At 35.3% G+C, this 25,506-nt stretch overlaps 1 protein-coding gene across 1 annotated transcript in view; it reads left to right on the top strand.

Annotated features, from left to right (window-relative positions):
* ABCB5 (ATP binding cassette subfamily B member 5) overlaps window positions 1–25,506 on the top strand; it is a 113,677-nt gene that overhangs the window by 41,883 nt on the left and 46,288 nt on the right. Inside the window, 2 exon segments of the mRNA XM_060019869.1 lie at window positions 11,815–11,955; window positions 15,838–15,978. Coding sequence (XP_059875852.1) covers window positions 11,815–11,955; window positions 15,838–15,978 — 282 coding nt within the window.

Raw genomic sequence — 25,506 nt, 5'->3', positions numbered from 1 at the left:
GGTAAGCTCAGGCCGTTCCCATCTGGGGAACATCAATGCACACTAAGGCACAAATGTAGAAATGGTCATCACTTATTGTCTGTTTTCAGGTGTCAGACAACAGTATGAACTTTCGCAAAATAAGTAAACCTGCACCATGTGTAATGCCTAATAAGTGAAGAAATATGAGAATATATGTGTATAAAAATGCCTGTGAGCCCCTCTTTGAAGACGAGAAGGGCTGGAATAGTACAAACCTGCACCAGGAAACCTTGTGATTCTGATTCTGTCACAAGAGGCTGCACACCATTCTTGACCTTTTCTAGTTGCAATCTCCTAATTGTTTCATTTTACAGCATTCTCTCTCCCCACATTCTCCTTTGAGTATGATGTGTTATATGTGCCCTTTTATAGTTTTAAATTAAACTTCATATGCATTAATTTGTTTTAAGAAATGTTTGCTAGTACTGTGAAAACCATTGAGCTAATTGGTAACATAGTTTCATCAGTAAGGTTTGAGCTCTGTTTGCTTTTAGGAAATAATATTTGTAACCTCAAGGAAATGTAATTGAATCAATGGGAGAGATATGGGCCGGGAGCCTGGGTATCTGGGTGTTTTCACTTTTGCAGTGATAGTTCTTCTAATGCATTCACACTCAACAACAGTGTTCTTAACATTATCTTTTAAGGCACTGTAATTAAGTCCTAGGGTCTCCAAGACCCAAAATAGAATTCAAACTTCAAGTTTGAATGAGAGAAAGGGAATCAGTATAGGCTGAATGTCTTACCCCTAAAAACTAGGCACATCAGACAAACCCAAACTGAGGGACCTTCTATCAGGTATGTGACAGGTATTCCTCAAAACTGTCTAGTACCTCAAAAATAAGAGCTATCTGAAAAATTGTCCCAGCCAAGAGGAGCCTAAGGAGACATAATGACTAAATGTAATGTGGTATTCTGGAGAGGATTCTGGAACAGAAAAAGGATAATAGATAAAAATTAAGGATACCTGAATAAAGTTTGGAGTCTAGTTAATAATTAGTTTTATATTATTTTGTTAGTTGTGACAAAAGCACTATAGAAATCTCAGATGTTGACCCTGGAGTATACTATGTGCAGGGTACATGGATATTGTACTACCTTTGCAAATTTTTTATAAGTCTAAAATTATTCTAAAATAAAAATTTTATTTAAAAAAACTAAAACGAAAAAGCTAACTACATTTTTTACTAATTTTTCATACCATTCATAAGAATGTTTTTATATAAGCAAGGCTTAGAATTACCACATAAAAGTAAATAAGAGACTGAGGAAAACAAAAAGCAAATAAAAAATCATTCCCCAAGTATTATCCACTCATCAGTTTAATAAAATGTCTGTGTTTGGCAATATGAAAAATAAAGGAAGCACTAAGCATTGCAGTACTTAGACCTCTCTTCTACCGCAGAGTATGTTACACATAAATATCATCTATAGAAACTCACATATGTCCATTATCAGACCTTGCTGAAGTTAAGAAAAAGAAATCTTCCTACCTACAATGCAGTTAATTGCTCCTCAATCCGCTTTTTCATTATATTTACATAACATTCATTAAAATGTCTCAGTCTCATTGGGGATTCTTGCAGAACTTCAAGCATGGCCAGCTGGGTTGCTGTGTACTGATGTTTCTTTTGTTTGACTTTCTTTTTCTTAACAGCTTTTTTGAGGTTTAATTGACTTACAATAAACTGCACATACTAAAGTATACAATTGGAAAAGTTTGGGCATATATGTATACCTGTGAAGCCATCACCACAGTCAAGCTTGTCAACCAATCACTCCCAAAAATTTTTACATGCTTTTTGTAATCACTGCATCCCAACCTTCCCAATGCTTCTTCCCTGACTCTTAACAGCCACTGATTTGTTTACTGCCACTATAGACTAGTGTGTATTTTCTAGAGCTTTATGTAAATGAAATCGGACAGTATGTATCCTGTTCTGTCTGGCTCCTTTCACTAAGCATAATTGTTTTGAGACTCGTGCATGTTGTGGAATGTATTAGTAGTTCCTTCCTTTTTTGTAGATGAATGGTATTCCATTATATGGATATACCACAGTTTGAGCTATTGGTATTGATGCCCACTTGAGTTATTTGGTTTGTTTGCAGGTTTTAAATATTATAGGTAAGGCTGCTCTGAACATTCACGTGTAAGTCTTTCTGTGGACATGAGCTTTTATTTCTCTTGGGTAAATACCTAGGATTTGAATGGGTGAATCTTATGATAGGAGTATGTTTAACTTTTTAATTAAGTGCAAAACTATTTTCCTTTTACGTTCCTATAATATATAAGAATTCCAGCTACTCCACATACTTGTCAATACTTGATATATCCGGAAATTTTGATTTTAGAAATATGTAGTGGTGTCTTATTTTTCTTTTAATCTGAGTTATCCCGATGACTAATGATGTTGAGCATTTTTATGTGCTTATTGACCATCCATATCTCTTCTTTGTTAAAGTGTCTGTTCACATGTTATCCTCATACCATTTTTTGAGTGGTCTTTTGTCTTCTTGTCTTTGAGTTTTGAGAGTTCTTTATATATTCTTTACATTCTGGATATAAGGATTTTATCAGATAACTGATTGGAAAATATTTCTTCTCATCTGGGACTTGTCTTTCCATCCTCTTACAAGGATCTTCCAAAGAACAGAAGACTTTGATTTTGAAGAAGTTCAATTTATCATTTTTTTCTTTTGTAAATCAAGCTTTTAGTGTTCTGCTTGAGAAATCTTTGCCAAATCCAAAATCACAAATATTTTCCCCTATGTTTTCTTCTAGCAGTATTATAGTTTTAGTTTTACATTTAGGTTTATGATAAATTTTGTGTTAATTTCTGTTCATGGTGTTTTGTATGGTGAGAAGTTTGTTTTGTTGTTGTTTTGTTTTATTTTGTTTGCACATTGCAGTTGTTCCAGCAATATTTGTTGAAAGGACTGTTTTTCTGCACGGAACTGCCTTTACACATTTGTAGAAAATCAGTTTGTCCACATATGTATGGGTCTATCTTTGGACTCTCTGTTATACTGATGTCTCTATGGCTTATTTTCCTTCTTTATATATAATTGATTTCTGCTTGGATCTTTATTATTTCCTTTGTTCTGCTTACTTTAAATTTAACTTGCTCTTCCCTCTTTGTTTTCTTAGGTTGAATCTGAGGTAATTTACTTGAGAAGTGTTATTTGGTTTCCAAGCATTTTGGGATTTTCCAGAGATGTTTCTATATTGAATTCTAATTTAACAATTTTGTGGTCAGAGAACATACTTTGTATGACTTGAATTTTTAAAAATTTATTAAGACTTGCTTTATGACACAGAATATGGTCTATCTTGGTAAATATTCTATGTAGACTTGGAAATGATGTGCATTTGCTGTTGTTGGGCGAAGTGTTCTATGAATATCAATTATGTGAAGTCAGTTAATAGTGTTATTCAAGTCTTCCTTATCCTTATAGATTCTCTGTGTACTTGTTCTATAAATTATTGAGAGAGGGGTATTGAATTCTCCAACTATTATTGTAGATTGGATTTGTCCTTGCAGTTGTATCCATTTTGGTGTCATGTATTTTGGATCTCTGTTATGATGGGCATAAACATTCAGGATTGTCAAGTCCTCTTGATAAATTGATCCCTCTATCATTATGAAGTAAACTTCTCTCCTCTGGTTATGTCCTTTGCTCCTCAGTCTTCTTTTTCTGATACTCATATAGCCCACCCCAGCTCTCTTTTACTTAGAGTTATGATGGTATGTCTTTTTCCATCCTTTTAATGTAGACCTATTTGTGTCTTTATTTAAAAAATGTGTTTCTTGTAGGTGGCATACAGTTGGTTCTTGGCTTTGTATTCAGTCTGACAATCCTTGACTTAATTGGAATATTTAGACCATTTACATTTAATGTGATTATTGATATGAATTAATTTAAATAGATCATCTTTGCTATTTTTCTGCCGTTGCTCCTGTTTTCCTCATGTTCTCCCTTCACTTGGATTACCTGAGTACTTTTATGATTCCTTTTCATCTCTTTTGTAAGTTTATTAGCTATAACTCTTTGTTATTTCAGTGATGGGTTTAGGGTTTATAGTATATACCTTTAACTTATCACCATCTACCTTCAAATAATATTACATCACCTCTCATAGAGTAAAAAGGACTTACATTAGTATACTTCCATTCCTCCATTTCTGGCCTTCAAGCTATTATTATTATAATTATCTAATTATCTAATAGTAATATACATGTGTTATAAAGTTATACATGTATTATAAACCCAATGCTACATTGTTTTCACTGTTGTTGTTTTCTTTTTTTTTTACTTAAATCATTTATTTTTAAAGAGATTTAAATAATAAGGAAAAAATTATATAATTTCCCATGTATTTACCATTTCCAGTGCTATTTATTTCTTTACTGTCCTTGTCTGCTACATTTTACATCTGTGTTAGTTCTGGAGCAGGCTCCATTAATTGATTTTTCTCCTTGTTATTAGTTGTATTTTCTAGCTTTTTTGCATGCCTGGCCATTTTTTATTGGGTGTCAAAAATTGCGAATTGGGCTTCCCTGGTGGCACAGTGGTTTAGAGTCCGCCTGCCAATGCAGGGGACACGGGTTCGTGCCCCAGTCCGGGAGGATCCCACATGCCGTGGGGCGGCTGGGCCCGTGAGCCATGGCCGCTGAGCCTGCGCGTCCGGAGCCTGTGCTCCACAACGGGAGAGACCACAACAGTGAGAGGCCCGCGTACCGCAAAAAAAAAAAAAAAAAAAAAAATTGTGAATTTTACCTTGTAGGATTCTGGTTATTTTTATATTCTTAGAAATATTCTTGACTTTTGCTGAGAGATGCAGCTTTTACTTAGAAACAAGTTGACATTTTTTCTTTACTTTTAATTTTTGTTAGGCTAGACCAGAGCTATTTTTAGTCTAAAGCAAAGTATTCTCCACTATGGAGGCAGGACTCTTTTGAGTACTCTACCCAATGCCCCCGTGAATTATAAAGTTTCGCAGTCATGCTGGTTGGAACAGGTATGATACCCTCTAATCCTTTCAGGTGCCTCCTTCTCTAGCCTTGAGTAGTTTCCACATTCTTCTACAGTCAGTTCTCCATTGAATACATGAGAGGGATCCTCTAAAGATTTCCCAAGTTCTCTCTGCATTTTTTTCCTCTCTAGCACTGTTCTCTGTGAACTCTTGCTGTCTTGGTCTTCCCAGACCCTTAACCCCACCTCCTTAACTCAGCAAGTCAACCAACTCCACTTGCATTCCTCCTCCACACACTGCACCCTGAAAATTCTTTCAAGGAAATAAACTGGGGCAATTGTAGTACTCACCTTCTGTGTTTCAAGGGGTCACTGTGCTTCATTGCCTAATAAATATTCAGTGTTTTGAAAACCATTTTTCCAGTTGTTTTGTTGGTTTCAGGTGGGAGAATAAATCTTATCCATGATACTCCATCTTGGTTCAAAGGAAAATTCTGTCTTTTATTTTATACAGTTGACTGTTCATTTTTTGAGGCACTGCCTTGGTATTCTCCTTTCTCAATATATTTACTTCTTATATTTCACAAAATTCAGAAATCACCCATTTTTAAAACCATACAGTATAAACTATTAGAGAGTAGAGTTTATAAATATTATTTAAATGAAGTATATATTATAGAATTGAAAATAGCTCTTTGGTATGCATGCTCAGTATTGTAAGATCACTATTAAGGATCAGTAATTTTCATCATTACCTGCATTTCAACACAAGGAGTTTAAATAGTTCTACTTTGTTCATGTGTAAAACTGTTTACAGAAGTGTACAAAAAGAGTAGGCCGAATGAAAAGCCTACACTTAGTGCTGGTGTAAGGTACAGGAAAAGAAAACTTGTAGGGTATAAGAAGCAGTCAATGCAAAGGGCTTTAGTCACATTAACAGGAAGACATCTCACAGAGATGCAGCGGGGTTTGTGGACTTAAAGCATTCAAACGACCTGAGTGTGCGTTTCAGCATTACCAACTGCCTGCTGTGTGGACTGACATCCATTACATAACTTCCTGAGCCTCAGTTTCTCTATCTCTTAGAGGAAAATAAGCATACTTTCCAAATCAGCTCATGGGACAGTGTGAGCAAAACCAAACAGAGAACTGTTAGTTATAGAACCTTTTAAACTCTAACATTCTTTAAAATGTAAGATATTTTCAAAAGTAATAATTATTTTTGCCATCAGTAGTTAATAATTAATCATATATATATATATAAATTAAGTTGTCTTAAGGAGTAAAAAGAGAAAAAAAGCAATAAAGACAGTTCAAACTATTATGTCTGTAGCTATTTACCACAGCATCAACATTTTTACCTTGATTATTTTGTAACCACTCAAATCTCAAAAACATGATAAAATAACTTGTATGGAAAAAATAGAATCTAAGGGTTTAGAAAGACCTTAAAAGTCCTGAAACCATATGTAAATACAGAGTGATGGATAATTTGTAAAGAACAAATTTCATTTATATACACCTTTCCCCTGTTCAGAAACTTCCCGTAAATTCTGTTCCGTACAGAAGAAACACTCTTTAAAATTGCTTTACGTTAACTAGCCCTAAATTCTATTCCTAGCTCCATGACCTTCCATTCTTCAAACAACTCTGCTACATGTGAACCTCAATATTCTTCACAAATCCATGCCCTTTTTTTTAATTGAAGTATAGTTAGTTTACAATGTTGTGTTAGTTTCTGGTGTACAGCAAAGTGATTCAGATATATGTATATGTGTGTGTGTGTGTGTGTGTGTGTATATATATATATATATATATATATTCTTTTTCAGATTCTTTTCCATTATAGTTTATTACAAGATGTTGAATATTGTTTCCTGTGCTATACAGTAGGATCTGGTTGTTTATCTATTTTATATATAATAGTTTGTATCTGCTAATCCCAAACTCCTAATTTATCCCTTCCCCCCCCTTTACCCTTTGGTAACCATACGTTTGTTTTCTATTTCTGTGAGTCTGTTTCTGTTTTGTAAATAAGTTCATTTGTATCAGTTTTTAGATTCCATATGTAAGTGATATCATATGATATTTATCTTTCTCTGTCTGGCTTATTTCACGTAGTTTGATAATCTTTAGATCCATCCATGTTGCTGCAAATAGCATTATTTCATTCGTTTTTATGGCTGAGTAATATTCCATTGTATATGTGCACCTATCCATTCACCTGTTGAATGCATGCCCTTTTAAGCCCAACTGCCTGATTTGCTATAGCCTCTATCATAATTACCCCTCATCTTTTTCTCCCTGGCAAACTTCTATTCTTTCATTAAGACCCTAACTCAAAATCATCTATTTGACAATCTTCATTCAACTAGACAGTTAATCACTTCTGCTCTCCTGTGGTATTTTTATATAACTTCAATTACAGATTTATTACTTTACGTTGTAATTATTTTTCTGCCTCCCTTATTAGCTCTCTCAAAGTTAAAGACCTTGACTTATCTTTGGGCTTGCTCTCAGTAAATAGTCAAGGGTCTGCAGCCTGAAGACAGTTAATGGTATGAAAGCTATTATTTACTGCAAACTTTCCATGTTTGAGGCATGGTACCAAGGATATTAATCTGTGCAATAACCCTAAAATATAGGTAGCATAATTTTCCCCATTTAACAAATGAGGAAACTAAGACTCAGGGAAGTTAAGCAACTAGTCTAAGATTGCAGACCCCCAAAAATGGCAGAAACAAGACTCAAACCTAGAAACTGTGACTCCAGAGAACAGAAGTGATGAAAAAATTATTGAAAATTAAGATTTCCTCTATAAACATGGTACTCTTTATGGTCTATATATGAGATTGCTTACCATTTGTACTTAATTAGCATGTAATACAATAACAGTTATGTCCATCATTATATATGTCAGAGTTACTGTATTGTGAGTTTTACTTGAAACAGTGGACTCCATTCCTAGTCTGTTGTTTGCTTAGCTATTCATGCAGTGTGATGATCTGCTTTCAGACTAAAAAAATCAAGGGGAATTTGGTGCCAGTCATATTGTCTCATTATCTTGTATTTTTAAAAAAGAGGTCTGAAACACAGGTAGGGCTGCTGAGGGCAGAAGTAACTATCTATTCTATCTACTCTATGTGACAGGAGATGTAGGTTAACTGTAATACAAATTTAGATGCTTTGAATAATAATTACAGTCTGATTATTAGAATGTTATTGAGGTCGTGACAAAAAGGAATCCTACCTTGGATAGATGTTTAATTTTCTTTTTTTTTCTTTTTATCTACCTGTTTAAAGAGCTCTCTTAATATCTATGCTTGAGACAAACCAGCTAGGTACACCCACATGGAAACCTTTTTTACCTTTAACAACGATCAGGGCCAGCTACATGATTGTAGGGCCCTAGTGAAAATGAAAATATGGGCCCTCCTGCTCAAAAATTATTAAGAATTACAAGATGGCAACAGCAGAGCATTAAACCAAGAGTGGGACCCTTCTAAGCATGGGGCCCTGAGCAACTGCATAGTTCACACACCCATGAAGCTGGTTCTGCCAGTGATCTCTTTACTGCCACCACAACTAGGAGGAACTTTAGATGACTGTGATACAGTGACCTAGCCCCTCCTATGAACTTTAGGCATCATTCCTCATTACTAACCCAAATTATAACATTCTTGGTTGTTGGTTGGCTGAGTACAAAATGCACATGCATGTTGGTTGGCTTGAGTACAAAATGTGCATGCAAAATGCGCATGCATACACATCAAGTATGTATATGTCTATACATATATTGAATATGCTTATATATGTGCATGTATTCCTGACATAAATATATGTGTGCATACATATATATGATATTTACAGATAAGTCTGTTTCAAGAGCCAAACTTAGTAACAATATTTGCTTAATGCAGAAACCTAGGTTTGATAAGTTATAGTGTCTTAATTCCCAGTCCTATTTCCCTGGGTATTTTTTAAAATTAATGCCCAGGTAGAATATTCAATATACGTAGTAAGCATTTCTCTACTGCTATTTGGAACCTGAGTGGTATATATGATTTCTCTTTAACTTTCCTGACCCTAGACCATAAATTCAAATGATTTTAAGTTATAATTACATCTCCCAGTTGTCCTGAAAAATTTCCAGTTTACCCCTTTTGTCCCACTCAAGAATGTCCTTCTTTTGATGATACTTTAGATGATCACCTTAATATTAGCCAAATATATCAGAATATAACTTTCATCCTTTTTTTATTTTAAATAAGGTGCTGTAAATATAATAGTTAAAAAGGCCTTTAATCAAAACAGTGTATTTTCAGTTTTTCATAATAGCACCTACTTTTTGCTCATGAGCATATAGATAGTACTCATAAAAACAAAAGCTATTAAAAATGGAATATATTTTTCCAAATTGTTTTAGCTTTCTTTTAAACAAAAATGAAATACATATACATTAAATAAAATTGAGAAAATTGAAACAAGAAGAATACAACACATAGGCCCAATAGTTAAATATAGGCACTCTTAGTATTTTGCTACATTACTATATAGGTGTCTTTTTCTATGGATAGTTTTTTTTTTTTAACTTAGTTATAACATGATGCAACTTTTTTTCCTGTATTTTTTCCATATAACATTATATCATAAATCTGTTTCCACAGTGTTATTTAATCTTAATAACTATTGTTTTCAAGTTTCCTTCTCTTATAGATTTGGAATAGAGGAGTTTGAAAGAAATACTTATCTCCTTCATCAACTACTGCAATGGAGAGACCCTTTTTAGAGAATAGAGAACATCATACCAGATTCTAGTATACCAGTCTTTCCCATGACTGGCTGAAGCCTTGAGCAAGCTTCTAAAGTTTTCTGAGCTCCAATTTCCTTCTCTGTAATAGATAAGGATAAAATATGAGAATGATAAAAATAAATAGCAGTAATAATAATTGTAATAATATTAACTGTCAGTCCTTGAATATCCAGAAATTTTTAGTGTGCCTGTAGTATGCCAAACGTATCGGTTATTGTGCTAAGCATTTACAAAAGATATATTACCTTAGGAATAGTTAAGACAATCTTGTAGAGTAGCAATAAAGCTAGAAGACTTAGATTAGTATATATAAAGACCTATAGACAAACTGAATAGTAGAACAATATACAGAATACAGAAACAGACCCAAAATAATGGTCACCTGATTTAATAACAAAAACTTCTCTGTAGTGCAATAGAGAAAGGATTTTTTTTTCCAAAAAATTCTGCTGGGACAATTGGTTAACTACATAGGGAAATGTCCATTGACTCCTACTTGACACCACACACAAAAGTCAATTCCAGATGAATTATAGATCTACATATGAAAGGCAAAATGATAAAGATTGTAAAAGATAGAAAAACATTCATGTGACGTTGGAGTAGATAAAGATTTCTTAAACATGACACAATATAAATTATTAGAGAAAGGTTGATAAATTGGACTTCATTAAAATTTTAAATTTTATTCATCAAAAGACACCATTGAGAGCGAAAACAACAGTATAGAGGGGGAAAAATAATTGTAATACATAGTATCTGACAAAGTCCTCATATATAGAATATATAAACAACTTCTGAAAATTGACAAGAAAAAGATAGTTCCAATAGAAAAACAAACAAAAACATACAGTTCACAGGAGAGAATATCCAAATTGCCACTAACGATATGAAAAGTTTTTCAATTTTATCTGTCACCAGGAAAGTGCAAATAAAAGCCACAATATGATAGTATTCACCTGCCAGACAAAGAAAATACCAAGTGTTGGTGAGAATATAGAGTAAACGTAACTCTCTTTCACTGTTGGAAAACATTTATAAACTGGGACAACCACTTTGAAAAGCTGTTTGGCAGAATCTAAAATAGCTGAGCATATGACTCAATAATTCCCCTCCTAGGTATACATCTACTAGAATTGGGGACATATGTTCATCACGTAAATATGTGTAGGAATCTATTCATAATAGGAAAACCCTGAAACTACCCAAATGTCAATGACCAGTAGAATGGAAAATAAATTGTGGTATCTTCACACAATGCAATACTATTCAGCAATAAGAATGATCTCCAATGATATAAAACAAAATGGATGAATCTCAAAAACATAATGTTAAACAAAAATGCCTGGACATAGAAGGGTATGTACTGTATAATTCCATTTATATAAAAGAAAATAACTAAACAAAATAAATCTAAGCTGTTAGAAGTTAGGAGGGTGGTTACCGTTGGTGTAGGTGAGTGGTAACAGTGATTAGAAGAGAGCTTGAAGAGGGTTTCAGGGTGCTGGTAATGATCTGTTTTGTAATCGGGGTACTATGCATCTGGATGTAATTGGTTTGTGAAAGTGCATTATCTGTACACTTATGTGTACTTTTCCGTATGTATTGATATATAATATTTGTTAAAAAGTCAAAAACATATTATCTTGAATCTGTACCCCATTTTAGAGATGAAAAAATAAGAAATACTAAGTTTAAGTTACTTAAACTTAGTTATTTTTAGTTACTAATAGCCAGGCGGTTGTTAGGTGGCTCAGATTAAATGGTCTTTAGTTTCCTTTCTAGTTCTAAGATACTATGGTTTTATAAATCCACCAGTTTGGAACCTAACTTCCTGCCTTTTTATTTTAATTTCTATTGGCCTCCCTAATCAAAGTTTTCAAACTTCTATATCCAGAGGTAAGATTCTTTGATACTCAAATAATACTATAAGAAGTTTTCTTGAATATTCAGAGTTTGTTATTTCTGCTAATTTATATTTATTTTCTTTGCTTATTGTTTTATAGGCAAGTGAAGGTCGGACTACAATTGTGGTAGCTCACCAGCTTTCCACTATTCGAAGTGTAGATATGATTGTGACTATAAAAGATGGGATGGTGGTGGAAATGGCAAAACAGGGTCTATATTATTCACTTGCAATGTCACAGGTAATGTTTACATGACATAATGTATGTTTGCAGATTTTTTTTGACTTTTCAGAAATCACGCCATGCTAGAAAATAGAAGTCTTGAATTATAATCTTAGGTTTCACAAGGCAACCAAGGTTTATTTATAGTTCCTTAGTGAAGAAATTCAGTGAGTCTAATATCCTCAGCATTGTGCTAGACAATGATGAAAGTTAAAGAACTAATTGTTACATAGTACCTAATATTTGCCAGGCACACTACAAATAGGCTTCAAATCTTGTATGTGGCAGATCCAGAGCAATCTAACTCTATATTCCGTGATCTTTTTGTTAAAACACAAAGAAATATAACACACAATCCCTACTTAAAGACTTAAAACTTAGCTACAGAGGCAAAATGCAGAATCATGCATACAGATGTTACAAGTTGTAGAAATAAGAAGCAAGATTGATGGGGATATAGGGAACTAGATTACCCATGGAAGTATTCATGAAGAAATCTTGAAGGCAAGAAGGTAGGAGGGGGATTTCCCTGGTGGCGCAGTGGTTAAGAATCCGCCTGCCAATGCAGGGGACACGGGTTCAATCCCTGGTCTGGGAAGATCCCACATGCTGTGGAGCAACTAAGCCCGTGCGCCACAACTACTGAGCCTGCATGCTGCAATTACTGAGGCCTGTGCTCCTAGAGCCCATGCTCCACAACAAGAGAAGCCACCACAATGAGAAGCCCATGCACCGTAACAAAGAGTAGCCCCCACTCGCCACAACTAGAGAAAGCCCGTGCGCAGCAATGAAGACCCAATGCAGCCAAAAATAGATAAATAAAATTTTAAAAATTATAAAGGTAAGAGGTGGAAAAGGAGGAGAAATCTAGGTAATGTGGAAGTAATAAGGAACTTGGTTTGTAACTAAACAGAAAGGAGACCAGCCTGCCATGAGTAATGAGTGTTGGGGGAATAATGGAAAATTTGGATAATGAAGGTCAGATTATGAAAAGGCTGAGACTTCCTGTGTCGGAAGCACCTACCCCAGTGCTTGGCACACTCAAAATCTATCTGCTGAATGAAAGGATGCACACATATATCCATACCGTGTATACATCAAATTCTCACAGGGAGACCAGAAAGCTCATATTAGGCAATGAAGAGGAGGCACGATAATCCTGGAGGCACACTGACAAACTCCTGTTTTTGAGGATCCACATGTTTGCATGCATATGACCCAGCCTACTGAATTTCACATGGTTCTTCCATTAGGGTGCATTAACGTAAGTGATAGTGATTAGGCTCTAGCTCTCTTCTTCATTCTGCCTTCATCTCTTGGTCTGGAAGGCAGCCTTCTTTCCAAGGGGTCTTCTGCAGACAACTAATATCAACCTTTTTTGGTTTATTTTACTTCTTCAACTTTCTGATTATATTTTTGATATCAATATTATTATTTCACAAATTAGGAAATTTAGAAAGTTATGAGTCTCCATCTCATCAAACTTAGAATTTCAAACCCCAGCTTTCTCCACAATTCTAGAATGAAGGATTTTTAAACACATCCTCTAAAGCAATGATAATAAAAAAAAATTAAAAGTTTGAAAATGTAATCTTATATTGATTTAAAAACGCTTGATTCCGATTTTATTTTATATTAGGCTATATTTTTCTTTAAAAATAAAATGTACATGTTATTTGCCAGTTGAATTTTCATGATTTTCATTCCACAGTAGAATTAATAATTTATGAAGTTATTAAGTTCAGTATCTTCAAACTAATAGTTGTAACAATAAAAGGAAATAACTGTGGTCAAATTAACACTACTTTGAGATTTTAAAAAACTACTACACTCAGATCTTTCTTTGAAGCAACACTTCTTTATTTTTCATTATAACTAAATTAAAACTCCATTTTTAGGTGTTAGGTGAAAGAGTTCCACAACATAAGGAAAACAAAAATGGAGTGTTTGTAGTATAAGTGTATAAAAATTTAAAATACCATATTCAAAATGGATTAGTACTCTCTGATTACCTAAAATAATTTTCATTCTGATATAATAATACAATTTTAAATATTAATACTCAATGAACAGCTCTAATATTCTGGGAAATATATAGTAAACATAACATACGTGATATCTACATAAACAGTACCACATTTCTGAAACTCTGGATGCATTTATTTGCCACTATTGCCTATAGTGTCCAAATGAATTAATTTATGACAATTCATGATTTTCATAAGTATTACAAAGTTAATGCTGCTAAGAAAATCAATCCCAAAAAGCAGCATAGGAAAATGGTTACAGTCACAAGCTCTGGAGACACAGCAAGTTGAAATCCTTACTCTGCCATTTAATAGTTTTAGGACTGTGGGTAAGTTGTTGAAATTCTCTGTGCCTCAGTTTTCTAAACTGTAAAGTGAGGAAAATAATAACATATTAATTAATTACATTGAGTAGTAAATGAGTTCAATTATGTAAAGTACCTAGAATTATTGTTAGCATAATAAATTTTATTATATTACCATTCTTAGCATTAGCGTTTGTTATCCAATCAAACTTTTAAAGAAAGTTCAAACCATGGTTATTGCTGTAATCAGGTACAGATTCAATGCTGTAATTATTTATCTAGGATGTACATAATTATTTACAGACATAGTGAGTCTGTGAGCTTCCTTTAGTGAGTTTTCATACAAAAGTGAAATAAAAACTGGTAGAGACACATACATACCAAAACTTCTTGTCATTCTTATTTTGTCTAGCAGCCTTCTCAGGAAAAGGAATTGTCTTTGATCTGTTAAAGCACCTCTTTAGAAAATTTTATTATGAGAAGTAAAAATTTTATTTTAAACTTGGCACAAAGTAAATAGCTCCTGAAAAAATGCCAAATAAAAAATTTCTTTCTCGGTAGAGAAATTTACTGAAAAAAAGAAAGTGATAGCATAAAGGAATATCTGATTAAAGATATTAGGATAGCTGGTTAAAGTTCATGTTAGTTTGAAATGCCTGATTAACAGGTGTTACTCTTGTTAAAGAATCACAGTGTCCCTGGGAAACCTTCCGTGTACATACTCTCCCTTGCACCCAAAATTATCTCTAAGTCTTTCCATCTCTACTCCCCACCATGGTCAGGGCCACCATCACCCCAACTGGCCTCTTCATTTCTGTCTTCTCCCCTCCTCCCATCTCTTCACGAGGAAGTCACAAATTTACTCGCACCACATTCAGATAAACAGAGAATACGTAACTCCTTTATTTCACTGAAACTGGTCTTATTTCTTGGAGTAACAAGGAAAAAAAAAACTAGACTTAGAGCAATCTGGTTTAGAACTTTATCCTATTCTATGATTTAAGCAGCTTTAAGGTTAACTTGATGGCTTCGGAATTTCTCATTTCTTTTGGAGGTGGACCCACCAATTTTGCTTTTTGGTCAGATTGGAATGGGCAGCAGTGGCAAGCCTGGAAAATGTTATTGTCTCCTGAGATCTATCTCAGGCCCAGGACCAACCTCACATTTAACTGCCTTGCTATATGTTATCAATTTGTAAGCTCCACAGAAGGCTGGGAAGAAGGGATCAGAGAGAGGGTATATTTGAGTCATCTCCCTCACAAATTCCTTTTACTAAGATCCGTCCTTGCTAGTGGAATAATTGTTTTGAATTAAGACATTGTTTTGTCTAGTTAATTGTACAGGTCTTTGGGGGAAAAGGCACAATAAAAGCTATTGTTACTCACTAACATTTTAGTATGAGTTGGACTTACTGTCTCTGTATCGAGTTCGAAAACGTTAGCAAGAACTGCTCAGGAATACACCACTTTCAATAACAGAAGCAGTACAATTTTAGAGGGATGCTTAATAAAGTTGCTTTGAATTTTTAAGGCATTCTTCTAGTGGTAACATGTATATTCTTCATTTAGGATATTAAAAATGCTGATGAACAGATGAACTCAATGGCATACTCTACTGAAAAAGATATCAGCTCAATTCCTCTGTGCTCTATGAAGAGCATCAAGTCAGACTTTACTGACAAGTCTGAGGAATCCATCCAAAATAAAGAGGTAATGGTTCAACTATCACAAGTTACCAACATGTTGGTAACTTGTTACCAACTATCATGTTTCCAACTATCTAACTAACTAACCTCAGACACCATGAAATCTCTCATCCAGCCCCTGAATATTAGCTTCTGTCTTCCTAACCACCAGTTTCCACATCATCCCACTCCTCTCTTTGGTCCACTATTTCCTCCCAAACTGGAATTCCCTTCTTCTCCTTGGGTCTGACAGATACTTGAGGTTGACCGCCCATTAACTATTCCCACCATCTTCCTACCCACTCTTCTCGGTCTCATCTGCCAATTATCAGCCTGAAGCCCTAGGATTATCTGCCCCAAACCTCCTCCTCTGCCCTCCTCCGGCATTGCCAGTCTACTGCTTTTAATTCTAGATTCAGTACTTTCCATTTAGGTACGTGGTCATACATAGCATTCACACACACTTATATATATATAACATATATATATATATATATATATATATATATATATATATACACATATATATAATTTTTTTTTGGCGGTACGCAGGCCTCTCACTGTTGTGGCCTCTCCCGTTGCGGAGCACAGGCTCCGGACGCGCAGGCTCAGCGGCCATGGCTCACGGGCCCAGCCGCTCCGTGGCATGTGGGATCTTCCCGGACCGGGGCACGAACCCGTGTCCCCCACATCGGCAGGCGGACTCTCAACCACTGTGCCACCAGGGAAGCCCCTATATTTTTTCTTATCTATTAATTTTCTTTAAAATATACACTACCAAATGTAAGGTAGATAGCTAGTGGGAAGCAGCTGCATAGCACAGGGAGATCAGCTTGGTGCTTTGTGACCGCCTGGAGGGGTGGGATAGGGAGGGTGGGAGGGAGGGAGACGCAAGAGGGAAGAGATATGGGAACATATGTATATGTATAACTGATTCACTTTGATATAAAGCAGAAACTAACACACCATTGTAAAGCAATTATACTCTAGTAAAGATGTAAAAAAAAAAACCTAAGTATAAAAAAATAAATAAATAAAATGCATTTGAAAGCCAAAAACTAATAATAATAATAATCATTTACATAAACATGCAAAGAAAAATATTAAGTAAATAATAGCATAGATAATTTGCCATATGGCAAAAGGCCTGAGTATAAGAATACAGTAAAAGGGTTTGTACCATATTGTAAAAACACTGTGTGAAAACATCTATTAATAGCTGTTGGACCTGCCACCGTAATTGCTGCAAACAAAGTGAAAATCTACCTCAAAGTCTGCAAATTCACTAGGTCTATAAAGTGGATTTTCAAAACCTAAGAAAGATGAAATTCATAAAATTAAAAAGCAATTTCCAGACTTTGGAGAAAATGGTAGGGTAAATTTACACTCTGATACAACTGCTCTGCTCCATACACACAGGAATGATACATAAAACATAAAAAGAGAAAAGCCAATTAGATATACCCAGGCTCCAAAACAAGATCTCTACCAACCAGAAATAGAGCAAAAGTACAAAGTGGTGAGCTGTGCTACAGTCATGGACCTACTCTTAACAGGAGGCTACAAACTTGGTTACCAGTGCCTGGAGCTATACCGAGTACAAAGCTGAGAGCCTGGAAAGATAGTATTAACAACCAAGAACTGAAACAAGCCAAGCACCAGCTCCATGGCCATATTTGTAAAGGGTTCTTTCAGCCTGTGGTATTGCAGTGAAAAGTGAACAAGGAAATGAAGGGACTATAAAAATGAATAACGAGGGCTTCCCTGGTGGCGCAGCGGTTGAGAGTCCGCCTGCCGATGCAGGGGACGCGGGTTCGTGCCCCGGTCCGGGAAGATCCCACATGCCGCGGAGCGGTTAGGCCCATGAGCCATGGCCGCTGAGCCTGCGCGTCCGGAGCCTGTGCTCTGCAACGGGAGAGGCCACAACAGTGAGAGGCCCTAGTACCGCAAAAAAAAAAAAAATTTTAAAAGTGAATAACGAAATGAAAAATGTGAAACAGGATTTTAGAATAGTTAATGGGAGGTTATATTAGTCTGGGTTGAGTCAGAAGACAGAAACCACACAATGATTCGAACAGAGAAAGTTTAGTGTAATGAATCAGTAGGGAATTGGAGTAATAGGAATTGGCTAGTGGAAATTAAGAGAACTCTAAAGAATTCAGAGGTCATAATAAAAAGTACCAACTACCACCCCTGGGGTGAAAAGAGACCCAAGGAAGAGCATTCATTATTGCCCGAAACTGAAGTGGAGATACAGGCCTTACTGCAAAGGGCACAGCTTTGGCTCACTGGATAGCAGAGAAGATGCCCAGGTACCTCACTGGTGGAGCTTGCTTGAAATCTGTCCTCCAAGGTGCCAAGGGAGACCTTCCACAGGGAGGTTCTGAGCTTCAAAACCCACTAGGTGCCAGGAGAAGCTACTGGGCACTGCTGAAACCAGGGGCTGGAGAGGTTGCCTTCTGCAGGAGTCAAGTGCAGTTCTGTGTATAAGAGGTGCAGACATCAGCGACCTGGCTGAAACATAAGCCTGTGCTGTCTGGGCCCCATGACTACACTTCTAATGGGTAAGCCAAGAGCTGGAGAAAGCGCTTGATGGCCAAACACAGAAGAAAATTGCACTCTACAGGCACCCAACTCTGAAAAAACTGTTCAGGCAAAACAGCGGAGAAAAAAGTTCATCTTTCAGGAGCTTTCCCAGTAAGCTACCGGTAAGAGCAGGAAGAATAATCCCCTCCTACAATGTCTTTCCAGCAGCCTCTACTGACGGAGCTTGACATCTTACCAAGTGGTAAAAGAGAAAAGTTTATCAGACAAAAGGATGAATTTGGACCTGAGAAGCAAAAAATCAGTAACCAGGACAGAGCTGGTATTATTTTGAACAGGGGAATCAGCAAACATAAGGGCCTGGAATTGGGAGCCACAGTGACTAAGGAGGATAGAGGTGAGCAGAGAAGTGTATGAGATACTCAGGGACCAGATCATGTAGCACCTTGTAGGACATAAAAACAATTTTGGATTCTATTCTTACTCTAACAGAATGTCATTGGGGGTTTTTAACCAGTGGTTCATGACTCACAGGAATTAACCTGAATGGGCAAAAAAAAATCACAACTATTTTTTCTACCTGTACTTGATAGAAATTTAATTTACTTTAATTATGAATATAAATAACAGACTACATTAGTATTACCAGGGCCTGCGATGTCGCCAATGAAAATCACAGAAATATTTATATCACATTATAGTTATTACAGATATCTTAGAATATCTTTTTTTATTTTTTTTTTGGCCATGCCATGCAGTATGCGGGATCTAAGTTCCCCAACCAGGAATCTAACCCATCCTCCCTGAAGTGGAAGCACAGAGCCCTAATCCACCAGGGAATTCCCCAGAATATCTTTATATTCATCACTATTAGATCTTGTTATTTAATGTGCCAATAATGAAGCACATAACTGTATAAGAGCTTTGAATTTTTTGTTAAACATTTTAAATATTATATCTCAATATAATTGGCTTTCTTTGAGATGTGTTATTTGGTACATTGTTATAAATTCTTCTAGGAAGGATTCCATAGACTTCATCAGTTTTCTGAAGGGGTCCATGACACAAACAGGTTAAGAACTCTAATGACCCACATGGGAAAGGAATCTAAAAAAGAGTAGATATAGGTATATGTAGAACTGATTCACTTTGCTATACACCTGAAACTAACACAACATTGTAAATCAACTATACTCAAATTAAAAAAAAATGTTTAATCTACTTAAAAAAAAAAACCTGTTGAATGACAGGGTCTTATTCAGAAGAGTGCATGAACTGAGTTGCTTGATGTGGCTGCTGTGTGGAGAATGGCACTTGGGAGCCAAAGTGGGATCAGGGAGAGCAGAGCAGAGAAGAGATGATAGTGGTGAAAACAAATGGACTGATATGCCTGACTAAAGCAGTCTAAGGAGAAAGAATAGATGGAGGAGCAACTAGGACAGGAGATTGAGACCCAGGATACTGCAAAATTTAAATTCAGGTAGAAAAGCAGTAGCCAGAACAGGACACCTAAAGAATGGCTGGAAAATAAAAGGAAAGCTAAGATTGTGTGGCATCATAGAAGCCAACTAAGAAAAGTACTACAAAAAGAGGAATAGATCATTTACGTCAATTGCTGTGGAAACCAGATGAAATTAGAGATTTCTACTTCCAGCCAAGATAGGTTAACAGGGACAAGATTTACCTTCCCGCTTGACACACCTAATAAACTAGAAAAAAGTATGTGAAACAGTCTTCTAACATTGGACATCAGGCATAACAAGACAGTGATCCCTGAGGAAAGGGAAACAAATGAAATGAATCTTATCATTGACCCAGGTTACTGTCAAGTTATAAGCCTAAGAGCTGGAACGGGAACCTAGGCAGAGCCCAAGAGGCCAAAGTAGGCAGTCTTCAGAGCAAAGAAGTAGAGGGAAGAGAGCAGCTCAGAGAGAGAGTTCCACAAATATGCAGAGGTTCTCCCTTGACTCTTCATCTGAGTACTAATTAGTGCATTTACTGAGAAAACTGACAAAGGCAAAGGAAAGTATAAGAAGGAAAAATTCTTGGAGCTCACAAAGGGCCAGGAATAGTTCTTATTAAACCAACCAAAGTGAGGAATCTCTAAATTCATGGGGAATTTAGTTGAATCTTAAGAAAAGTATTAACTCAGCGTAGGAAAATTATTCCCAGACTAAACTCAGCTCTGAGCCCAGCAAACAAGACCCAACAGCAAATTTCAAAAGTATCAAACTGTTTCCAAGTAATTTAAATGTGTTCCAGAACAAGGTTCAATAATATGTATAAGAATTCAAAAATAACCAATGAGTAAAATTTACAATGTCTGGCATCTAATCAAAAATCTCCAGGCAAGAAAAACAGCAGGAAAATAGTACCCAAAATGAAGAAAAAAAATCAATCAATAGAAATAGACCCAGAAATGACACACTTGATAGAAATAGTAGGAACATTAAACAATTATTATAACTATATTTTATATGTTCCCAAAGAAGAAAGGGAACCAAAAATCATTTGAACAAATAATGAAAAAAATTTTCCAAATTTGATGAAAACTGAAAACCCACAGATCTAAGAAGCTCAATAGATTCCAAGCGCAAGAAACACAAGGAACACTACGCCAAGGCACACCATAGTCAAATTGCTTAAAAACAGTGATAAGGAGAAAAATTATAAAGCATCCAGAGAAAATCATCACAATTTGTATAAAGGAAAAAACAAGAAATATCACAGAGTTCTCATTAGAAACAATGCAAACCATAAGACAATAGAGCAATATCTTTAAAGTAATGAAAGGAAAAAAACTCAAATTAGAATACTACCTGCAGAAAAATACCTTTCAAAAATGAAGGCAACATGCAGAATTTTTAGGTAAAAGAAGGCTAAAACAATTCATCACCTGTAGATGTAGTGCAGACTACAAGAAATGTTAAAGGAAGTCCTTCAGGCAAAAGAAAATGGTACCAGGTGGAAATCTGAATCTATACAAAGGAATGAAGAGTATCAAAATGTTCTATCTAGGGGCTTCCCTGGTGGCGCAGTGGTTGAGGGTCAGCCTGCTGATGCGGGAGACACGGGTTCGTGCCCCGGTCTGGGAGGATACCACATGCCGCAGAGCGGCTGGGCCTGTGTGCCATGGCCGCTGAGCCTGCGCATCCGGAGCCTGTGCTCCACAGCGGGAGAGGCCGCAGCGGTGAGAGGCCTGCGTACCGCAAAAAAAAAAAAAATGTTCTACCTATACAAAGGAATGAAGAGTATCAATAATGTTTTTTAAATAATCTGCTTTAAAGAAAAAAAGCATTATAGTGTGGGGTAAAGGTAAAAATGTATAAAAACAATAGCCAAAAGACTGGAAATGGAAGTATTCTATTCAAGGTTCTTAAATGGTATATACTATTATATTACTTGAAGGTAGACTGTGATGTTAGTGGCAGTCAAAGTATATTCCAGAGCAAAAAAGTTACCCGGGATAAAGAAGGTTATTTGAAAATTGTAAAAGGATCCACCTATCAAGAACTGAAAAAAGAAACAGACAAATTCACAATTATATTCACAGATTTTAATACCCTCTCTTAAATATTGATAGAATAGGTAGATAAAAATTCAACTGGGATATAGATGACTTTAATAGCACTGTCAACTAACTTGACAACAACCAAGCTGACAACCAACTAACAGACATTTATGCAAGAATCCACCTATCAACAGAAAAATACACATTCTTTTCAAATGTACCTGAAACATTTACCAAGATAGATCATAACACAAGTCTCAACAAACTTTAAAAATTTCAAGTAATGCAAAGTATATTACCTGACCAAAATAGAATTAAATCAGAAATCAAGAATAAAAGTGGCCTGGGAAATCTTGAAATATTTGGAAGCTAAATAACTCACTTCTCAATAATACACAATCAAAGAAGATATCAAAAGAGAAATTCAAAAGTATTTTGAACTGAATGAAAATAAAAACCAAACATAATCAAAACATGTGGTATGAAGATTAAAGTGGTACTGAGGAAGAAATTTATACTACTAAACACCTATATTATATTAAAAAGAAAGATCTCAAATGAATAAACTTCCCCTTTAAGAAACTAGAAGGGTGCTTCCCTGGTGGCGCAGTGGTTGAGAGTCCGCCTGCTGATGCAGGGGACACGGGTTCGTGTCCCGGTTCGGGAAGATCCCACATGCCGCGGAGCGGCTGGGCCCGTGAGCCATGGCCGCTGAGCCTGCATGTCCAGAGCCTGTGCTCCGCAACGGGAGAGGCCACAACAGTGAGAGGCCCGCATACCGCAAGAAAAAAAAAACGAAACTAAAAGGAAGAAAATAATTATAAAGAAGAAACATCAATGAAATCCAAACCTGCTTCTTTGAGAACATCAATAAACTGAAAAGCTCTGGACTGACTGAGCAAATGAAAAGAGAGAAGACACAAATTACCAATATTAAGAATGAGAGTGGTGATATCACTACAGATTCTATAGCTATTAAAAGAATAATAAAGTACTCTTATGGAAACTAATCCTACAACTCCAATGAAATGGACAAATTCTTTGAAGGACACAAACTACCAAAGCCTACTCAAGAATAAAATAATAGCTTGAATAATCTTATATCAATTAAAAAGAAATTGAATTTGAAGTTAAAACCTTTTTCATAAAGAAAACTGAAGGCCCAGGTGGCTTTACTTGTGAATTCTATGAAGTAGAAAATTGAAGAGGAAGAAGATTCCATTCTGAGCACAACATTACTCTGATATCAAAATTAGAGCTATTACAAGAAAAGAAAATTATAGACAAATATCCTTTATGAACACAGATGGAAAAATTGTTAACAAAATTTTAGCAAATCTAACCAACAATGTATGAAAAGAATAATACATCATCACCAAGTAGGGTTTATCCAAGGAATGCAAGCTTGGTTTAAAGTTCAGAAATTAATGTAATTTCCCTTACTAAAAATATAAAAGAAAAAACTATCCAATCATCTCAATCAAAGCAAAAAGCTCATTTGGCAAAATGCACCATCCATTCCTGATAACTCTCAGGAAACTAGGAATTTAAAGAAATTCTCTCAACCTGATAGAGGGAATCAACCAAAAATCTACAGCTGACAATATACTAAATGGTGAAAGATCAGGAATGAGGCAAGTATGTACACTTTCACCACTTCTACTCAACTGAAAGTTCCAGCCTGTGCAATAGGACCAGAAAATAAAAGGCATCCATATAGAAAAGAAAGATATAAAACTGTCTTTATTCACAAACAACATAATTACAGCATGATTATCATTCTATGGAATCCACAAGAAAAGGTACTATGGTGTCACACCAAAAAAAGGTACTACAACTGACAACTGAGTTTGGCTGACAACTGATCAGAATATGTGATCAATATATAAAAATCAACTCTAATTCTATAATCTAAAAACAAAAAGTAGGAAAATGAAATTCAAAACAGTGTCATGTACAGTAGTATCAAAAATATTAAATACTTGGGTATAAATTTGATAAAGATTATAAGACCCCCACACTGAAATATATAAAATATTACTAAGAAAAATGGAAGCAGACCTAAATAGAGAGAAATACCATGTATGTGAATAAAAAAATTCAATATTATTAAGATGTCAGTTCTCCCCAAATTGGTCTATATGTTCAAGGCAATCCCAGTAAACATCTTAGCAGGCTTTTTTGTAAAATTTGACAATCTGATTCTAGATGGAAATTCAAAAGGATAAAATGGATAAAACAACTTTTAAAAAGAACAAAGTTGTAGGATTTATAATTCCTAATTCCAATTTTTAATACAAAGCTATAGTAATCAAAATAATGTGCTATTGGAACAAAAATAGACAAATAGATCAATAGAGCAGAATAGAGTGTCAAGAAATAGACCCACACACATATGGTCAACTGTTTAGACGAAAGTGGCAAAGGCAGTTCAACAGAGAATGTATAGTCCTTTTAAGAAATGATGCTGAAAGAATTACATATCTATTCAAAAGACTCATCCTCAATCCATACCTCAAAGCACAGATGAAAATTAACTATAAATGGAATACAGACCTTACTGAAGAACCTAAAGTTAGAAACTTTTCATAAGAAAATACAGTAGAAAATCTTTATTACTTTGAATTAAGCAAAGATTTCCTTGCTATAAACACCAAAAACACAATTCATAAAAGAAAAAAATTGATAAATTAGACTTCACCAAAATCCATAAAATTGCTATTTGTAAAACTTCCTTTTTTTGGCTGCACCACATGGATCTTAGTTCCCTGACCAGGGATCGAACCTGGACTCCAGCTGTGAAAAAGCTGAGTCCTAACAACTGGACCGCCAGGGAATTCCCTGTAAAACTTTTTAAGAAATGAAAACATAGGCCATAAACTGGAAGAAAATATTTGTGTCACATATGTGATAAAGGACTGTGTCCAGAATATACAAAGAACTCCCAAAGCACAGTTATAAAAATACCAATAACCCAATTGAAAAATGGGCAGAAGATTTTAATAGACATTTTGCCAAAGAAGATATGCATATGGGAAATGAGCACACAAAAAGATGCCTAAAATCATTAGGCATTAGAGAAATGCAAATTAAATCATAACCGAGATATCATGATACATCTGTTAGAATGGTTATATCTAAAAAGACTGTACCAAGTATTGGTGATGACGTGGAGCATCTAGAACTCCACATTTTGTTGGTGGGAATAAAAAATTAGTAATCCCACTTCAGAAAATCATTTAGCAGTTTCTTAAAAAGTTAAACATATACCTACTATGATCCAGCCACTCCTTTTCTAGGTTTTTACCCAAGAGAAATGAAAGCATATGTTCACACAAAGTCTTGTATGTGGGTATTTATAGTAGCTTTATTTGTAATAGCCCCAAACTTGGAATGACCCAAACTTATGTCAACAGATAAATTTTGGTATATCCATACAATTGAATACTACTCAGCAATGAAAATGAATGAAATATTAATTCATGCAACAGAATGAGT

Source organism: Delphinus delphis, chromosome 9 (assembly GCF_949987515.2).
Source record: "Delphinus delphis chromosome 9, mDelDel1.2, whole genome shotgun sequence".
Taxonomy (NCBI): Eukaryota; Metazoa; Chordata; class Mammalia; order Artiodactyla; family Delphinidae; genus Delphinus; species Delphinus delphis.
This window is presented reverse-complemented; position numbering and strand designations above follow the sequence as displayed.